The 16,576-nt window shown below is 57.2% G+C and overlaps 1 protein-coding gene across 9 annotated transcripts in view; it reads left to right on the top strand.

Moving 5' to 3' along the window:
* The window catches only part of SYT3 (synaptotagmin 3), a 31,374-nt gene extending 14,999 nt beyond the window's left edge, over positions 1-16,375 (top strand). For 2 of the 9 annotated variants that reach the window (XM_021094805.1, XM_021094803.1), the window contains 11 exons: positions 149-296; positions 1,052-1,181; positions 2,606-2,776; positions 3,594-4,119; positions 6,249-6,636; positions 6,908-7,126; positions 10,772-10,892; positions 11,146-11,317; positions 11,426-11,558; positions 15,375-15,443; positions 15,864-16,375. In XM_021094805.1, coding sequence (XP_020950464.1) covers positions 2,626-2,776; positions 3,594-4,119; positions 6,249-6,636; positions 6,908-7,126; positions 10,772-10,892; positions 11,146-11,317; positions 11,426-11,558; positions 15,375-15,440 — 1,776 coding nt within the window. In that variant the 5' untranslated portion in view covers positions 149-296; positions 1,052-1,181; positions 2,606-2,625 and the 3' untranslated portion in view covers positions 15,441-15,443; positions 15,864-16,375. Of the gene's footprint in view, positions 1-148; positions 297-404; positions 430-1,051; positions 1,182-1,458; positions 2,777-3,593; positions 4,120-6,248; positions 6,637-6,907; positions 7,127-10,771; positions 10,893-11,145; positions 11,318-11,425; positions 11,559-15,374; positions 15,444-15,863 lie in introns of those variants that run through there. The other 7 variants (XM_021094804.1, XM_003127368.4, XM_021094807.1 and 4 more) reach the window with 6 other exon arrangements.

The following is a 16,576-nucleotide window of genomic DNA, read 5'->3' as shown; positions in this document are numbered from 1 at the left end:
TGGGGGATCGGGACTTCTGGGTCCCCCGGGGGGAGGGACCGGGAGAAGTGGATTCCCGGGTCTGAGAATGGAGGGGTTTGGGGGCTTAGTCCTGGGGGAAGAGTCGACCGGAATCCCGGACCTCTCTGTCTGCGGTGGGGGGGGGCAGACCCCTGGATCCTAGGGGAGCAGAGGCTCGTGATCTCAGACCTCTGCATCCTTGGCTGTGGAATCGCGCTGGTTCTCTGACGCCTCGGTCCGGGGAAATCTCCCTCCTTCCTCGCTGCGGCCACGCGATTTCGGCTTTCAAGCCGCAGGTTCGAAGGGAAAGAAGGAGGGAGTGCAGGGGGAGGAGCCGTGGACCTGCGACAGGGGCGGGGGGAGGAGCCGAGCGGGCACCGCGGCCGGCTAGCGGGGCTGCTGCTGCGGCGGCGGCGGCGGCAGCTCCGGGTGAGTCCGCTCCTCCCCCTCCCCCTGCCACAGCCCCTGTCCCAGCCCCATCCTGGGGGGCGGCCCCGGCGCGTGGGGGCGGAGGTAGGTGCAGAGGTGCGCGGATCGCCCTCCCAGGAGTAGGAGTGCCGCAGAGCTTGCTGGCCGCCCCGGGGGAGGGGCACGTGGCCCTGGAAGGGGGGGGTCCCGAAACACCTGGGTGTACCCCGACCTCGCCCACCCACCTCCCGGCATGGGGATGTTTATCCACTCCATGGCCCCTAAGGATATAGGACTCCGCGGGTTCTCGAGGTCCCAGACATCGTTCCTCTCCCCTGCAGCGCCTTGGGACCCCGGCATCTCATAACGCACCCCCCCCCCAAATTCCCATCTCTGCAGCCAGGAGAGGCACTAAGTACTTCAACTCCCATCAGTCCCTGCAGCGCCAGGTCTATGAAGCCGCAGCCACGCGAGCGCAATGCCTGCCGGGAACTGTAGTCTCTAAGCTTATGGGGAGCTCGGGGCCCGGAGGTGGGAGGGGGTAGCTGGACCTCCTGGGGGTCGTCTGAGGTCGAGCAGCCAGCCCGAGTAGGACGCGATGTCAGGCTCGGACTGAGCTTTTTCTCACGGCCACGGCCCCCAGATCCGGCACCCCCTCCCACCACCTGGCTCGTGGGGACAGGTCTGCAGTCCTTGTCCACTCTACAACCCCCATGGGCTACAGCCAGCCGCCGCCTCAGCTGCCACCCAGGATACGGCAGGGATAAGCGCAGGTGAGTCTGACGATCCTTGTCCCGGAGTCCTGGCCTTGTGCGGCACCCCACGACACCTGTCCCCTCTGTAAGCCCTGATCTGCCCGTCCCTAATTTCCCCTGCACCCTTTTTCTAGTTCCTCTCTGATGTCTAGCTCCAGACCATGTGTCGCTAATTCCCCTTCTCCCCACAGTCACCTCTGTCTCCTGGTCCCCTCTCTTTTATGCCCCCTCCACCCCCCACCCCACCCCCACAATCCATCCAACCTTCCTTCTGCACCCGTGTCTGCCGGCACAGCCCTCCTCTGTTCATCTGTGATCTCTGGCCATGATCTGTCTGTCCTTTATGTCTGCATCCCATCCATTCTCCTGTCCACTGCTTGTCTCTCAAAGATATTTCTGTTCATACTCTTGCCTGGCACTTACCACTGCCACTCTGTCTGCCCATCTCTCACACTCCCTTGAATTACACACCAGCTCCTTCTTTACGGCTTGTCCATCCCAAACCTCCATTCCTGACTTCCCCTCCGTCTGTCTGTTTACCTGTCCTTCTCTTCTCGGCTCCAGTTTGCCCTTCACAGTATCTGTCTCCCCTCCCCTCATCTCGCCCTCTCTCAACCCCGTCCCCATCTCTGCCTCCCTCATCTCCATCCCCCCTCAGCCCGCACCACACCTAACCACCTCTTATCTCTCTACAGCCATCCCTTCGTCTCTCTCTCCCACCTCCCCCTCTCTTTCTCTCTCCTCTCCTTGTCTATTCCTCCCTGTTTCTTGAACCTGCCAAGCCCTTTCCACCCTGAGCCATTGCTCATGCTGTTCCTGCCGCTTTGGATGCTTTTCCCCACTCCAGCCCCACTGCCCACCGCCCATGGCTGGCTCCAGCTCATCCTTCAGGCCTCAGAGAGCTCCCCTAATCGCCCACTTCCAGGTCCCTTTGTGACACATCCTCCAACAGTCTGAGGGCTGTGTGTTTGCGTGTTTGTTTGTTTGTGTGTTTGTTGATTTGTCTCCTCGCATCAGATGGTGACACCAGGAAGCCAGGGACCGCATGGGGTTCGTTCCCTGCCTGGTCTGCAGCAGCCGGCATGTAGTTGGTGCTCCGTGACTCTGTCTTGAATGCACGAGGGAGGAATGACTGCGCCCCTTGTCCCTTCATCCCTAAATTCCATCCCTCCATCCGTCCAGCCCTAATCTTTGCCTCCTTGTCTGTCCATCCCTTTATCTGTGCATCCTTAATCTCTGCCCCGGGACTGGCCTTCCCCAGTCTCTTTTTCCCCGTCCATTTGCCCCTCATTTCTTGTTTCCTTGTCCATTCCTCCCCTGATCTCCACCTCCTGGTCCCTCCACCCTCCATCTCTGTCCCCTGGCCTATCCTGCCTTTTCTGTCTCTCTCCGCCCTTTATCCACCCTGTCTCTGCCATCACCCTTGCCCGACCCCTCCCCAGCACAGGACCCGCTGGCCACCATGTCAGGCGACTACGAGGATGACCTCTGCCGTCGGGCACTCATCCTGGTCTCGGACCTCTGTGCACGGGTCCGAGATGCCGATACCAGTGACAGGTGCCAGGAGTTCAACGACCTGCGAATCCGAGGCTACCCCCGGGGCCCAGATGCAGGTCAGCGTCCTGGGCCATCTTGGCCAGCCCCCCTCTGCTGCTACAGCCAGGATTTGGGGGACTTGCAGAGCAGATGCCCTCAGCCTTCTGTTCCCTGTGGGGCCAGTCCCTCTTTGAGGCTTGCCTTCATCCTGCCTGTCCCCCTCTTATCTAAGGACCAGGAGCTGTGAAGTCCATTTGACCCCTAACCTTTGGAGTTTTGCCCTGGTGGCCACCCTTCCCATCCCCTCCCCACAGCTGGTATCTCTGCGCAACTCACATAGCACTAAAAAGCTCAGGCTCTTGGAGTTCCTGTTGTGGCTCAGCAGTAAAGACCTGACTAGCATCCACAAGGATGCCGGTTCCATCCCTGGCCTCGCTCAGTGGGTTAAGGATCCGGCGTTGCCATGAGCTGGGGAGTAGGTCGCAGACACGGCTCGGATCCCGCGCTGCAATGGCTCTGGCGTAGGCCGGTGGCTATAGCTCCGATTCGACCCCTAGCCTGGGAACCTCCATATGCTGCGGGGGCGGCCCTAAAAAGACCAAAAAAAGGGGGAGAGAGAAGAATAGGAAGACAGACTCCAGTTCACATCCCTGGTCTGTCACTGATTTCCTGGGCAGCCTCATACCTGTTACTCACCTCCCAGTCGCCTCACCTTGAAGATGGTCATTTAGAAGCACCGGCCCTGTGTAGCGGCAGAGTTCATACTAAACAGCGTATATGCAATGCTTTGGACCAAGAGCGGCAAATACCGAAGCGCGGCTCTCCGGGGACAGCACTGGGAGGATCAACTCTGACCCCACCCTGACCCCTGACCTTTGTCCTCCCTCTCTCCAGACATCTCCGTGAGCCTGCTGTCGGTCATCGTGACGTTCTGTGGCATTGTCCTTCTGGGTGTCTCCCTCTTCGTGTCCTGGAAGCTGTGCTGGGTGCCCTGGAGGGACAAGGGGGGCTCCGCAGTGGGCGGTGGTCCCCTGCGCAAGGACCTAGGCCCTGGGGTCGGGCTGGCAGGCCTGGTAGGTGGAGGCGGGCACCACCTAGGGGCCGGCCTCGGGGGCCATCCCCTGCTAGGGGGCCCACACCACCACGCCCACGCGGCCCACCACCCCCCCTTCGCGGAGCTGCTGGAGCCAGGCAGCCTCGGGGGCACGGACCCCCCTGAGCCCTCCTACTTGGACATGGACTCGTATCCAGAGGCTGCAGCCGCTGCAGTAGCTGCGGGGGTCAAACCCAGCCAGACCTCTCCGGAGCTGCCTTCTGAGGGCGGGGCAGGCTCGGGGCTGCTCCTGCTGCCCCCCAGTGGTGGGGGCTTGCCCAGTGCCCAGTCGCACCAGCAGGTCACAAGCCTGGCACCCACCACCAGGTGAGACAGGCTACGGGGCTGGGGGTCCACTCGGAACTTCTGTGTCTCTGTCTCATCTGTGACTCTCCTGAGTCCTGTGGAAGGACAGAGCTTGGGGTGTGGACTCCTGAAACCGGGGGAAAGCAGAGGCTGGAGTCCCAGACTCCTGGGTTTACAGGAGGAGGGGGCTAGAGGTCTGGGCTCTTGTTTTCAGAGGCAGTTGGAATCAAGGACAGGACTCTGGGATCGGGAAGGTGGAAGAGAAGGGAGATTAGACCCCTGAGCCCCCGAGGCACAGAGCAATTCATCTCTTTCCCCCTGAGCTGGGATCGGTAGGCGGCCCTGCAGGTCGTTCTTCCATGCTTCCTCCTTCTGCAAGTGCACACTGAGCATCTAATATGAGCTAGACCGAGCTGGGTATTGGAAAGACAGAGGTGAGCAGAGCTGGCAGACGCTGTCCTCATGTCCCTCCCAATCCAGGGGAAATTGGTCCCCACATCGGCCGTCCTGGGCTGCAGTAAAATAATTTAGGGGACATGCGGGGGGCTGACCACACGGAGCCTTGAGCGCCAGCCTGAGGGGCTGGGACCTTGTCCTAGGGCACTGGGGAGCCACAGAGGGCTGTGGGCAGAGGAGGGCAGCTCTGGGTGCAGAAAGGCCACACTGGGGACAGACTGGAGCCCAAGTGTCCAGGCAGGAGAGGACAAGGCTGCGCTGAGGTCACAGGATGGAGGAGGAGGAGACAAGGGAGAGAGAGTCAGGAGCAACTTAGGGATGGAACTGGGAGCTGACAGCTGTGGGCAGGAGGGGGTGGGAGGAGGGAAGGACCGCACCCAGGGGTCTGGCCTGTGAGTGGGTGAATGGCGCAGATCCAGGAAGAGGAGTGGGTTTGAGGGAGACCCTGAACTTATCTGAGTCTTGCTGAGGGGGCGGGGCCTAGGGGGCGTGTCCAGAGGAAAAGCCCCAGGGGTTCATGGGTGGTTCTCATGGAGGAAGCCCGGCCAGGGGCTCATGGGAAATGTAGTTCGAGGTCTCTGGGGAGGCCTTGTAGAGGTTGATGGACACACCAGTTTGAGTTCCTCTGTCCCCCATTATACAGATGAAGAAACTGAGGTTCAGAGGCTGTTAATGATCTGCTCAAAGTCACTCCGGGAGCAGGGGGCAGCTGACTGATCTGCAGCTGAATGCGTCTCATCCTACATCCCTTCTCATGGCTCCCTGAGCCCCGAGCCCACCTCTCTGTGCACCTGGGGCTGCCACGTCCAGTTGTGGCTGCTGAGCACTGCCCTCCACGAGGGGCCAGGGCATGATGGTCCATGCAGGAGAGGATGGATGAGCAGGGACCAGGGGGGTGGGGAGATTCAAGAGGCAGGAAAGGATTTGAGGGGAGAGAGGAGGTGAGGAGGGGCCCAGGGTCTGACCTGGACAACTAGATGGATCATGGGGACCTGGGAGAGGGAGTGGATTTGGGAGAAGGCACTGAGTCCAGTGGGGAGCATGAGTATGTGGTGACTGGCGGATGGCGGAGGCCAGGGAGGGGGGCTGAACCAGGCTGGAGCTCAGGAGTGAGATTTAGCAGATGTCAGACTGTCGAAGGTCATGGAAACCCGGGGTACAGGGAAAGCCTGTCCAGGGAAAGCGTGTGAGTGACAAGGGGGAGAAGACACCAACGGTGGCTGAGGATGAAGCTTTGGGCTTCTAGAGTGTTCTACGCAAACAGACAGCCAGAAGGGGAAGCTGAGAAAGATCAGGCTGGGTGGATGAGGGTCACGTGGGAGCTGATGAGATGGGGACTGGGATGACTGGGGAAGTTTGGAGAAGGGCAGATGGAGGGGGTTAGGGGGTCCTGCTGTGTGAGGCCCCAGAGGTCCACAGAGTTTACTCTGGGTCACCCTGTTAGGTCAGAAGGAAGCTTCTAGAGGCTGCTGCACATGCTGGTGTGGGCTGGAGCTAGCGCTGAGAAGGGGATACCCACCTCCCTTCTACCGATGGGGAAACCGAGGCTCAGAGTGCTCAGGCGCCTTGCTCAAGCAAAGGGGGAGATTTGTTTCTGGCCGCCTATGGGTTTGGGGAAGAAATAGGAAAGCCTCTCCCAGGTCATCAGTCAAAGGTCAGGGCAACTGACACCCGGCATTCCCCACCCTCTGCAGGTACCCGGCCCTGCCCCGCCCCCTCACCCAGCAGACCCTGACCCCTCAGCCAGACCCAGGCAGCGAGGAGCGGCCACCAGCCCTGCCCCTACCCCTGCCAGGTGGGGAGGAAAAAGCCAAGCTCATCGGACAGATCAAGCCGGAGCTTTACCAGGGGACCGGACCTGGCGGGCGACGGGCCGGCGGGGCCCCGGGCTCCGGAGAGGCCGGCGCGGGGGCACCCTGTGGCCGCATCAGCTTCGCCCTGCGGTACCTCTACGGCTCCGACCAGCTGGTGGTGCGGATCCTGCAGGCCTTGGACCTCCCGGCCAAGGACTCCAACGGCTTCTCAGACCCCTACGTCAAGATCTACCTGCTGCCCGACCGAAAGAAAAAGTTTCAGACCAAGGTCTGGAGGGGGTGGGGCGGGCTGGACATCTGGGTACCAGGGCAGAGAGGGTGGGGATCCGAACCCCTGGGTGTGAAGGAGAAGAGGGAGATCCGGACTCCCTCCGACCTCTGAAAGTGGGGAAGGTTGGCGGTCTGGACTCCTGGGTCTAAGGGAGGAGGGGACTGGGGCACAGAACGTCTGGGTCTGGGGGAGGAGGGGGCGGGGGTCCGGCCTGCTGGGTCCTGGTGGGCATGCTGTCTGTCCCCCTTCCTCGCCCACCCCCCAACAGGTGCACAGGAAGACCCTGAACCCGGTGTTCAACGAGACGTTTCAGTTCTCCGTGCCCCTGGCTGAGCTGGCGCAGCGCAAACTGCACTTCAGTGTCTATGACTTTGACCGCTTCTCCCGGCACGACCTCATCGGTCAGGTGGTGCTGGACAACCTCCTGGAGCTGGCGGAGCAGCCCCCCGACCGCCCACTGTGGAGGGACATCGTGGAGGGCGGCTCGGTCAGTGGCACCTGCATCCCCCACCCCCGGGGACCCGGGACCTCTCGGTCCACCACCTCCTTGCTCTCCGCTGCATAGCCTTCTCACTCCCGGCTCCTGCAATTTTCCTTTTAGCTTTATTTTATTGCAGAATATTGCAAACGCACAAGCAAGCATAGAGAATGGTAGGAGTTCCTGTTGTGGCTCAACAGGTTAAGAACCCAACTAGGGAGTTCCTGTTGTGGCTCAGTGGTTAAAAAATCTGACTAGGAACCATGGGGTTGTGGGTTCGATCCCTGGCCCCCATCAGCTGGTTAAGGATCCGGCGTTGCTGTGAGCTGTGGTGTAGGTCACAGACATGGCCTGGATCCCGGGTTGCTGAGGCTGTGGCATAGGCCAGCGGCTACAGCTCCGATTAGACCCCTAGCCTGGGAACTTCCATATGCCTCGGGAGCAGCCCTAAAAAAAGACAAAAAGACCAAAAAAAAAAAAAAAAAAAAAAGAACCCAACAACTAGTACCCGTGAGTATTTGGGTTTAGTCCTTGGCCTTGCTCAGTGGGTTAAGGATCTGGTGTTGCCACAAGTTGTGGTGTAGGTCATAGGTGCAGCTTGGATCTGCATTGCTGTGGCTGTGGCTGTGGCCGGCAGCTCCAGCTCCGGTTTGACCCCTAGCCTGGAAATTTCCATGTGCTTCGGGTGCAAGCCTAAAAAGACCAAAAAAAAAAAAAGAATAGAGAATGATATCCTGGGTCTCCCCCCCCTTCCACACTTTGTCAGACATTATTTGAACTGGTCCCCAGCTTCTGACCGCCCCCCATGACATCTGATGGTGACCACTGAGAAAATGATTATACGGGAGCTCCCTTCGTGGCTCAGCGATTAACAAAACCGATTAGGATCCATGAGGATGCAGGCTCGAACCCTGGCCTCGCTCAGTGGGTTAGGTAAGGATCCGGTGTTGCCGTGAGCTGTGGTGTCAGTTGCAGACACAGCTCGGATCTGGTGTGGCTGTGGCCGGCCTCTGTAGCTCCAATTCGATCCCTAGCCTGGGAACTTCCAGGATGCCGCGGGTGTGGCTCAAAAACCAAAAGAAAAAAAAGAGAAAACGATTGTAGACACCCACATACCTACCAGCCAGCTTTATCAAATCTCTGTGCAGTGACCCCATGACTTCTGCTCTCTGAGCCCAGATTCCTGACCCTCCAAGTTTCCAACCCCAGAGTTCCTGGCTTTTGTTTTTCCAGCTTCCTTTCCCTTCCATCCTCCCGATTTTCCAGTTCCCTGGCTTTCTGAACCCTAACCCCTCTTCTCTGAACATTTTGTTTCAAATCTCTGAGCTTCAAGCGCTCTTAATTTGATCTATTTCTCTGTGTCTTCATGGTCTCCGCCAGAATCCTGATGGCCTGACCCCCCCATCGGACATTCTGGAAGCCTCCCTATCCTAACATCTCCCCACTTCCCCCAGCACCCCCATGGGAGGACCTAGCACCCCCACTGGCTCTCTCCCTTGTTTCCTGCAACTTCGTTCTCGGGGACATCCAATCCCGTCTGAACCCCAAACTTCAGCCCCTCTCCCAACAAGCCCTTGACTCTCTTCATTGCAGTCTATGGGTTTTCCAGTATTCCAGCTCTGTGGAGTTCCCACTGTGTCTCAGTGGTTAACAAACCTGGCTAGTATCCATGAGGACACGGGTTCAATCCCTGGCCTCGCTCAGTGGGTTAAGGATCTGGCGATGCCGATGCCGTGAGCTGTGGTATAGGTCACAGAAGCGGCTCGGATCCTGCATTGCTGTGGCTGTGGTGTAGGCTGGCAGTTGCAGCTCCAATTGGACCCCTAGCCTGGGAACCTCCATTTGCTGCAGGTGTGGCCCTAAAAAGACAAAAGGCCAAAAAAAAGCCCAGCTCTGTGCCAGTCTGGGGTAGCTGTGGGGTGGGGGCAGGGGGGGGAATGAGTCCTTTCCTCAAATCAGGAGATGGTTTTGCCCACTTGCTGGCCATACTCAAGGTCCTTCCTGTCTCTGAGTCTCCGTTTCCCCATGGATACAATGACATAGTGGAACCAGCCTCTCTTGGCGCTTGCTGAAGTCCCCTTCGTGGGGCTCCCTGCAGCCTGCGTGCTCCTTCCTGCAAACCTAGCCTTTGAGAACCAAGTGCCTAGTTGTAGGGTCTTGGAACCCCGGACCCCTGCCCCCCTCTGTCCCACCAACTCCCACTCCTCACTGTTCCTGAGCCAGCCCACTGGGGGACCCCTTCCAACATCCATCTTTGTCACTTTCTGTCACCTCTCATCTTCTCTCTCCATGGGGGCCCATGATCGCTTCAGGTATCACTCATCCTTTCATTCATTCCTTCAACAACTGTGGGGTTTTTTTGTCTTTTTTTTAGGGCCATACCCGAGGCATATGGAGGTTCTTAGACTAGGGGTCAAATCAGAGCTGCAGCTACCGGCCTACACCACAGCCACTGCAATGCCTGATCCAAGCCACATCTTCAACCTACACCACAGCTCACAGCAACACTGGATTCTTAACCCACTGAGCGAGGCCAGGGATCGAACCCACATCCTCATGGATCCTAGTCGGTTCATTATGCCTGAGCCACGATGAAAACTCCCACAATGGTTTTCTTTCAGGATCAAGACCCAGGGGCCCCAAGACAGTCTCTGGGAGCCACGGGTCTAGATGGTCACACAGTTTGGTCAGGGGCCAGTGTTATGGGGACACGCAGGGGGACAGTCTGCTCAGGGCTGTAGGGAATCTGGGCGCCTGTGGGAAGAGGGGACAGCTCAGCTGAGGCTGCATGGCTGAGAGGAGCCAGAAGGCAAGGCTGGTTTAAGCCGAGGGGACAGCCCAGGCAAAGCCTCAGTGAAGTAGGTGGAGGAGTCTGGGGACCTGGGCTCCAGCTGGTGTGGTTGGGAGGTGGGAGGGGGGCACTGGTGGCACCCGAGGCATATGGAGGGTCCCAAGCTCAGGGTGGAATCAGATGAGGCCGAAGGATGGGACAAGCGGGTCGTCAGTCCCCTCGCTCTGACCACTGCTCAGGTCCATCGGTGTGTGTCGAGGTGGAGGGCGTGCCTTTTTGTAACCTCCTTGTGGCTCTTGGCTTCTCCTGCCGGAAGTCTGACCCCTCCATGTGTTTTTTCTGTGTCCCACTCTCTGCATCTCTGTCCCTCTGTCTTTCTCTGTCTCTCTCTCTGAGTCTTTTCCCCTCCCCTCTCATTCTGGATCTCTGTCTCTCTCTCTGGGTCTCTACTTCTGGCCCCTTGGGGACTCTGTCCCCTTCCAGGTCTCTGTCCTCTCCCACCTGGGTCTCTGCGTCCCCCCTCTGCCCTGGATCTTTCTGACTTTGCAACTCCGCGGGTCTGTCTTTCGAATCGAATCTCTCAGCGTTTGCATCTCTGTCTCAGCCTATTTCTCATGGCTTCTTCTTCTCTCCCTCTCTTTCTCTCGCGCCCTCTTTCCGTCCCTCTTCTGCTCTCCCTCCCCCACTCCTGCCTCTCCCCATCTTCGCTGCAGAACAAATAGGCTTTGACGGCGGCGGGGCAGCTGCGGCTGGGGAATTCCCAGGTTTTGGCCCAGAGTCAGACTGGGGGTCTGGGGGAGACAGGCAGGGAGGGATGGGGAGGCTGAGGCAGGGCCTCGCTGTCCCTCCCTCCCCAACTGCAGGAAAAGGCGGATCTTGGGGAGCTCAACTTCTCTCTCTGCTACCTCCCCACGGCTGGACGCCTGACCGTGACCATCATCAAAGCCTCTAACCTCAAAGCGATGGACCTCACAGGCTTCTCGGGTGGGTTCAGTGAGGGCGCTGCCCTCTGGGGCAGGGGACAGGGGGCAGGGACTCGGACTTCTGAGTCTGGGGGAGCAAGAGTCTGGTCTCCTGGCTCCTGGGAGGAGGAGGCTGGAGAAGCAAAGGCTGGACCCCCACCCCCCGCCAAGCCTCGGCTCTGGGAGAAAAGGGGTCTGGGGGCCGCAGTTGGGTCTGACGGAGGAAGTGGGGGTTCAGTGCTCTTCCCTCCCATCCCCACCCTCCCCCCACCCAGACCCCTATGTGAAGGCCTCTCTGATCAGTGAGGGGCGGCGTCTGAAGAAGCGGAAAACCTCCATCAAGAAGAACACGCTGAACCCCACGTACAACGAAGCGCTGGTGTTCGACGTGGCGCCTGAGAGCGTGGAGAACGTGGGGCTCAGCATCGCGGTGGTGGACTACGATTGGTGAGGGGCCGTGGCCCGGTGGGGATCGGGGGAGGGGGGAGCTGGGGGTGGGGCCGGCCCACTTTCCTCCCTCCCAGGGGCTCACTGACCCCCGCCCCTGACCCCCAGCATCGGGCACAATGAGGTGATCGGCGTGTGCCGCGTGGGCCCCGACGCTGCCGACCCCCACGGCCGTGAGCACTGGGCGGAGATGCTGGCCAACCCACGCAAGCCCGTGGAGCACTGGCATCAGCTGGTGGAGGTGAGTGGGGAGCCCCCCAGGGCCCCGCAGCCTGCCCCCCCTTCGCCCCTTCATTCCCGCGATGTGTCCCGTCTTTGCGGGCTGTGCGATGTCAGCCTAGATTCGAATCCCCGCTCTTCCATCTTGGGCTGTGTGACTTCGAGCAAGTTGCTTGATCTCTCTGTGCCTCCGTTTCCTCTGTTGGGCAGTGGGGCTGTTAATAGCATTTATTATTGGGACAGATGTGAGGAATCAGTGAGGTAAGTAGGACGGAGTGTCTGCCTCTTAGGAAGGGCTCCGTAAATGATCAGCTTCTGTTATCATTACTCGTGATGCCAAGCCCCATAAAAGGGGGGGAAGCTAGCAGATAAAACAGCAGCGGGAGTTTCCGTCGTGGCTCAGCGGTTAAGGAGTCCAACTAGCATCCATGAGGATGCTGCTTCGATCCATGGCCTCGCTCAGTGGGCTAAGGATCCGGTGTTGCCGTGAGCTGTGGTGTAGGTTGCAGACGTGGCCCGGATCCTGGGTTGCTGTAGCTGTGGTGTAGGCCGGCAGCTGCAGCTCTGATTCGACCCCTAGCCTGGAAACCTCCATGTGCCACAGGTGGGGCCCTAAAAAGACAAAAAATAAATAAAATAAAATAGAGCAGGTTTTTTTTTTTGTTGTTGTTGTTGTTTGTTGGATTATTTGGGATTTAAACAGGCTCTGAGAATTAGTGGATTGCAGTTTACTGAGTAGGGATCAACAATCTTTCTTTCGAGGAGTTCCCGTTGTGGCTCAGCAGAAAAGAATCCGACCAGGAACCATGAGGTTGTGGGTTCCATCCCTTGCCTTGCTCAGTGGGTTAAGGATCTGGCGTTGCCCTGAGTTGTGGTGTAGGTCGCAGACGTGGCTCGGATCTGGCGTTGCCGTGGCTCTGGTGTAGGCCGGTGGCTACAGTTCCAATTAGATCCCTAGCCTGGGAACCTCTATATGCTGCTGGTGCGACCCTAAAAAGACAAAAACAAAACAAAACAAAACAAAAAAAACCCTTTCTTTTAAAATGACTAAGAAAATAAAGTTGGGAGTTCCCATTGTGGCTCAGCAGGTTAAGAACCCAACTAGTATCCATGAGGATGCAGGTTCAATCCTTGGCCTCACTCAGTGGGTTAAGGCTCCAGGGTTGCAGCAAGCTATGGCATAGGTAACTGGGACCTTGCATTGCTGTGGCTGCGGTGCAGACCAGGAGCTGCGGCTCTGATTGGACCCCTAGCCTGGGAATTTCCATATGCTGCAAGCGCATGGCCCCACCCTCAAAAATAGAACGGAAATTTTAACAGGGCAGCAGACCAAGGATCATAGTGTTAATTTATTTTTTCCCTGTGGATTGTGGTCCAAAACGTTTGGGAGGCTGAGAGGTAGAGGGAGTCTGGATGGAGGATGGGGGATGCTCTTTGGGTGAGGGGGTCCGGGAGGGCCTCTCGGAGGAGGTGACATTTGAGCAGAGGCCTGGAGGTTGAGAAGGCAAGGCTGTGAGTTCTTCTGACTCTGTGAGGAGGCAGGTTGGCATTGAGCCTGCAGCAGAGAGGGAAGGGGCCAGGCAGATCCCAAGTGGCCTTGTGGGTCACGGGAGAGCCAGCGAGACAATTTTTAAATGACAATTTTAAGGTGATGTAAGAGCATCACTTGGTCAAGAGAGATTTTCAAACAAGACCATTCTCCCCTTTGAGACCTGGAAAAGCCAAGAAGGGGATTTTGAAACTGTGGTTAATTCGCAGTCGTTAAAGCCAAGAAAGTAAAATTATACTAAATTCTTAGTAGGGTATAAACAAAACATTTGAACTTCAAATAATGCAAATTTCAACCTGCATACTTTTCTCCATTTTTGGTTTTTTTGTTTTTTGTTTTTTTGCCTTTTTTTGGGAAGGGCTGTACCCGTGGCATGTGGACGTTCCCAGGATAGGGGCCGAATCGAAGCCACAGCCGCAACCACAGCAACTCGGGATCTGAGCCTCGTCTGCCACCTGCACCACAGCTCATGGCAACTCCACTAAGTGAGGCCAGGGATCAAACCTGCATCCTCATGGATACTGGTTGGGTTTGTTCCCGCTGCGCCACGATGGGAACTCCATGGACTCTTTCCTTTTTTTCAATGTTTTCTCAATTATTTTAATAATCTGGAAAAAGTACATTGAAAATACAGAAAAATCGGGAGCATATTTTTCTTTTTGTCTCAGGTTCCTGAGCCCAGAAACTGGCTTTGACATAAAATAGAGATTTATTTCAATTTTAAATACATTTTAAAAGTTTTCTTTTGTGATGTGGGATCTCAGTTCCCAAATCAAGGATGGAACCTGGGCTGCCGTGGTGAAAATGCTCAGTTCTAACCACCAGACCACCAGGGAACTCCTTAAATACAATTTCGTTTTATTTCATTTTATTTCTTAGGGTAAGAAAAAATAAAATACAAATTCATTTTATTTAAGTGAAGTAAATTTAATTTCAAATTTATTTAAAATGGCACAGGACTGGCCTTTCTTTAAAATTTTTATTTTGCTCATCATGGAATTTTTTTGTTGTTGTTGGCTTTTTGCCTTTTCTAGGGCCGCTTCCATGGCATATGGAGGTTCCCAGGCTAGGGGTGTATTCGGAGCTCTAGCCACCGGCCTACCCCACAGCCACAGCAACGCAGGATCTGAGCCTTGTCTTCGACCTACACCACAGTTCAGGGCAACGCCGGATCCTTAACCCACTGAGCGAGGCCAGGGATTGAACCCGCAACCTCATGGTTCCTAGTCGGATTTGTTAACCACTGAGCCACGATGGGAACTTCTCATCATGGCATTTTTTGCATTAATTTTGATTTTTAAAAAAGATTGCATTACAACAGCATTCACCTAGATCACTGAGTTTGGCACACTTTGAATTTTGCATGTGGAGTCGATGCCGCACTTGAAATTGACTCATCTGGCCCTGCTTTGGGGCTCTTCCCAGGTGGGGAAGGACCTCAAGGGCGGAGCCCAGAACTCAAGTGTGAGTTTTGAAAAGACTTTGATTCGGAGTTCTCATCATGGTGCAGCGGCAACAAATCTGACTAAGAACAATGAGGTTACAGGTTCAATCCCTGGCCTCGCTCCGTGGGTTAAGGATCCGGCATTGCCGTGAGCTGTGGTGCAGATCGCAGAAGCAGCCCATATCTGATGTTGCTGTGGCTGTGGCATAGGCCGGCAGCTGCAGCTCTGATGAGACCCCTAGCCTGGGAACCTCCATATGCCGCGGGTGTGGCCATAAAAAGCAAAAAACCAACAAACAAAAAGACTGTGATTCTCTTTAGATGGACAGATGGCAGCGTCCCCCTCTTTCCATCACTCATTCTTCTCCTAATTCACTCCCTTGTTTATTCACAAACTTCCCTGGAGGCTCCCAGGTGCCATGCTTGTGCTGTGCAGAGAAGGGGCCGCAGAGAGGAGTTGAAGACCGGGGGAGTCTGGCCCTGACCTTGACTTTTGGCCACTGGTGTTATGTGGCCCCAGAGGGTCTCTCTCCTCCAGAGCTGCCCCAGCTCCTTCTTGGCTCAGCCCTCCCGTGGCTCCCGAGCACCGCTAGGCCTAGTCTCAGCTCCTCGGCAGCACTGCAGAGTCTTCCTCCTCTCCTCACACTCCCGGTGCCTGCTTCTTTGCGCCTCAGTTTTCCCATCTGTGGAATGGGGCTGTGCTACCACTTACCCCATCGCTGCAGAGCCGAGCCCAACAGAGAACTTTGAATGATGTGAGCAGGGTGGTGTCTCATTCGGTTGACTATTAGCCGTTGCCTTGCCTCTGTCCCCCACTTCCGAGCCTTCTGGATTTCTCCCTTCAGGAAAAGACTTTGACAAGTTTCACTAAAGGCAGCAAAGGATTGTCAGAGAAAGAGAACTCAGAGTGAGGGGTGAGGAACCGGGCCCTGGGGCGGGGTGGGGAGAGGAGCTAGACCCCTGGGTCTGAGGGAGAAGGGGCTGAGGACTGGATCCTGGGTCCGAGGGAGGAGGGGCTGGGGGCCTGGACTCCTGGGTCCGAGGGAGGAGGGTTGGGGGCCTGGGTCCTGGGTCTAAGAGAGGAGGGGCTGGGGGCTGAATCCTGGGTCTGAGGGAGGAGGCGCTGGGGGCTGGATCCTGGGTCTGAGGGAGGAGGGTTGTGGCCTGGGTCCTGGGTCTGAGGGAGGAGGGAGCTGGGGGCTGGACTCCTGGGTCTGAGGGAGGAGGGACATAGGACCGAGATTCCCAGGTCCCTGGGGTGGCGATGGAGCTTCAGCAGGTCACAGGCCCCCTCTCTGCCATCGCTGATATCTTGGCCCTGCCCGGTCCTGCAGGTCTGGCCCAGGCTCGGGATCGGACCAGGCCCCTTCAGGATTCCACCCCTTCCTGCCTGGACTGTGAATTCATCTCCTCGAAGCCATAACGCCCGAGCCGAGTGGTGCGGGGCAGCCCTGGGCCCGCCCCTCCTTCTGCCCCCAGATGCGTGGGGGTGGGAGGCTGGCGGGCCCAGCTCCCTGTTTCAGGGTGGGGGGCATTCAGTCTCCACTGTGTCTGTCTTCCCTTCCCCGGGGCTCCCCATCCAGGCGAGGGGCCATGCATGTCTGGGGGACCCCTGCCCCCCCAACCTCCGTCTGTCTCTCTGTCTGTGTCTTTGCTGTTTGTACAAGACTTGGTGTCCTAATCCTCGTTCTCGCTGTGAATGTCAATGGACCACTCCTCCGTGTTCCCCTGGATACACACCCCTGTGTCGACCCTTTCTGTTCACCACACTCCACGTCTAGCCCCTCCTCCCCACTGCTGCTGCTATCAAATACCAGAATAAACACTCACCGTGGGTCTCACTCCATCTGGGGCTCCTGTACTTTCTGGGCCTGGAAAGCTTGGTTGCAACATCCTGGCTCTGTATTCAGACACACATTTCATTTTCTGTCTTTGGCAACCTAATTGACTTCTCTGAGCCTTAGATTCTAAATTTCACATTGGCCAGGACCACCATGATTATAGGACACAAAATGCACCCAAACTTCTGTAACCCACAAGCAGAACA

This window comes from Sus scrofa, chromosome 6 (genome assembly GCF_000003025.6).
Source record: "Sus scrofa isolate TJ Tabasco breed Duroc chromosome 6, Sscrofa11.1, whole genome shotgun sequence".
In the NCBI taxonomy this organism is placed as follows: Eukaryota; Metazoa; Chordata; class Mammalia; order Artiodactyla; family Suidae; genus Sus; species Sus scrofa.
Note: the sequence above shows the minus strand (reverse complement) of the source record. Positions and strands in the feature narration are given on the sequence as shown.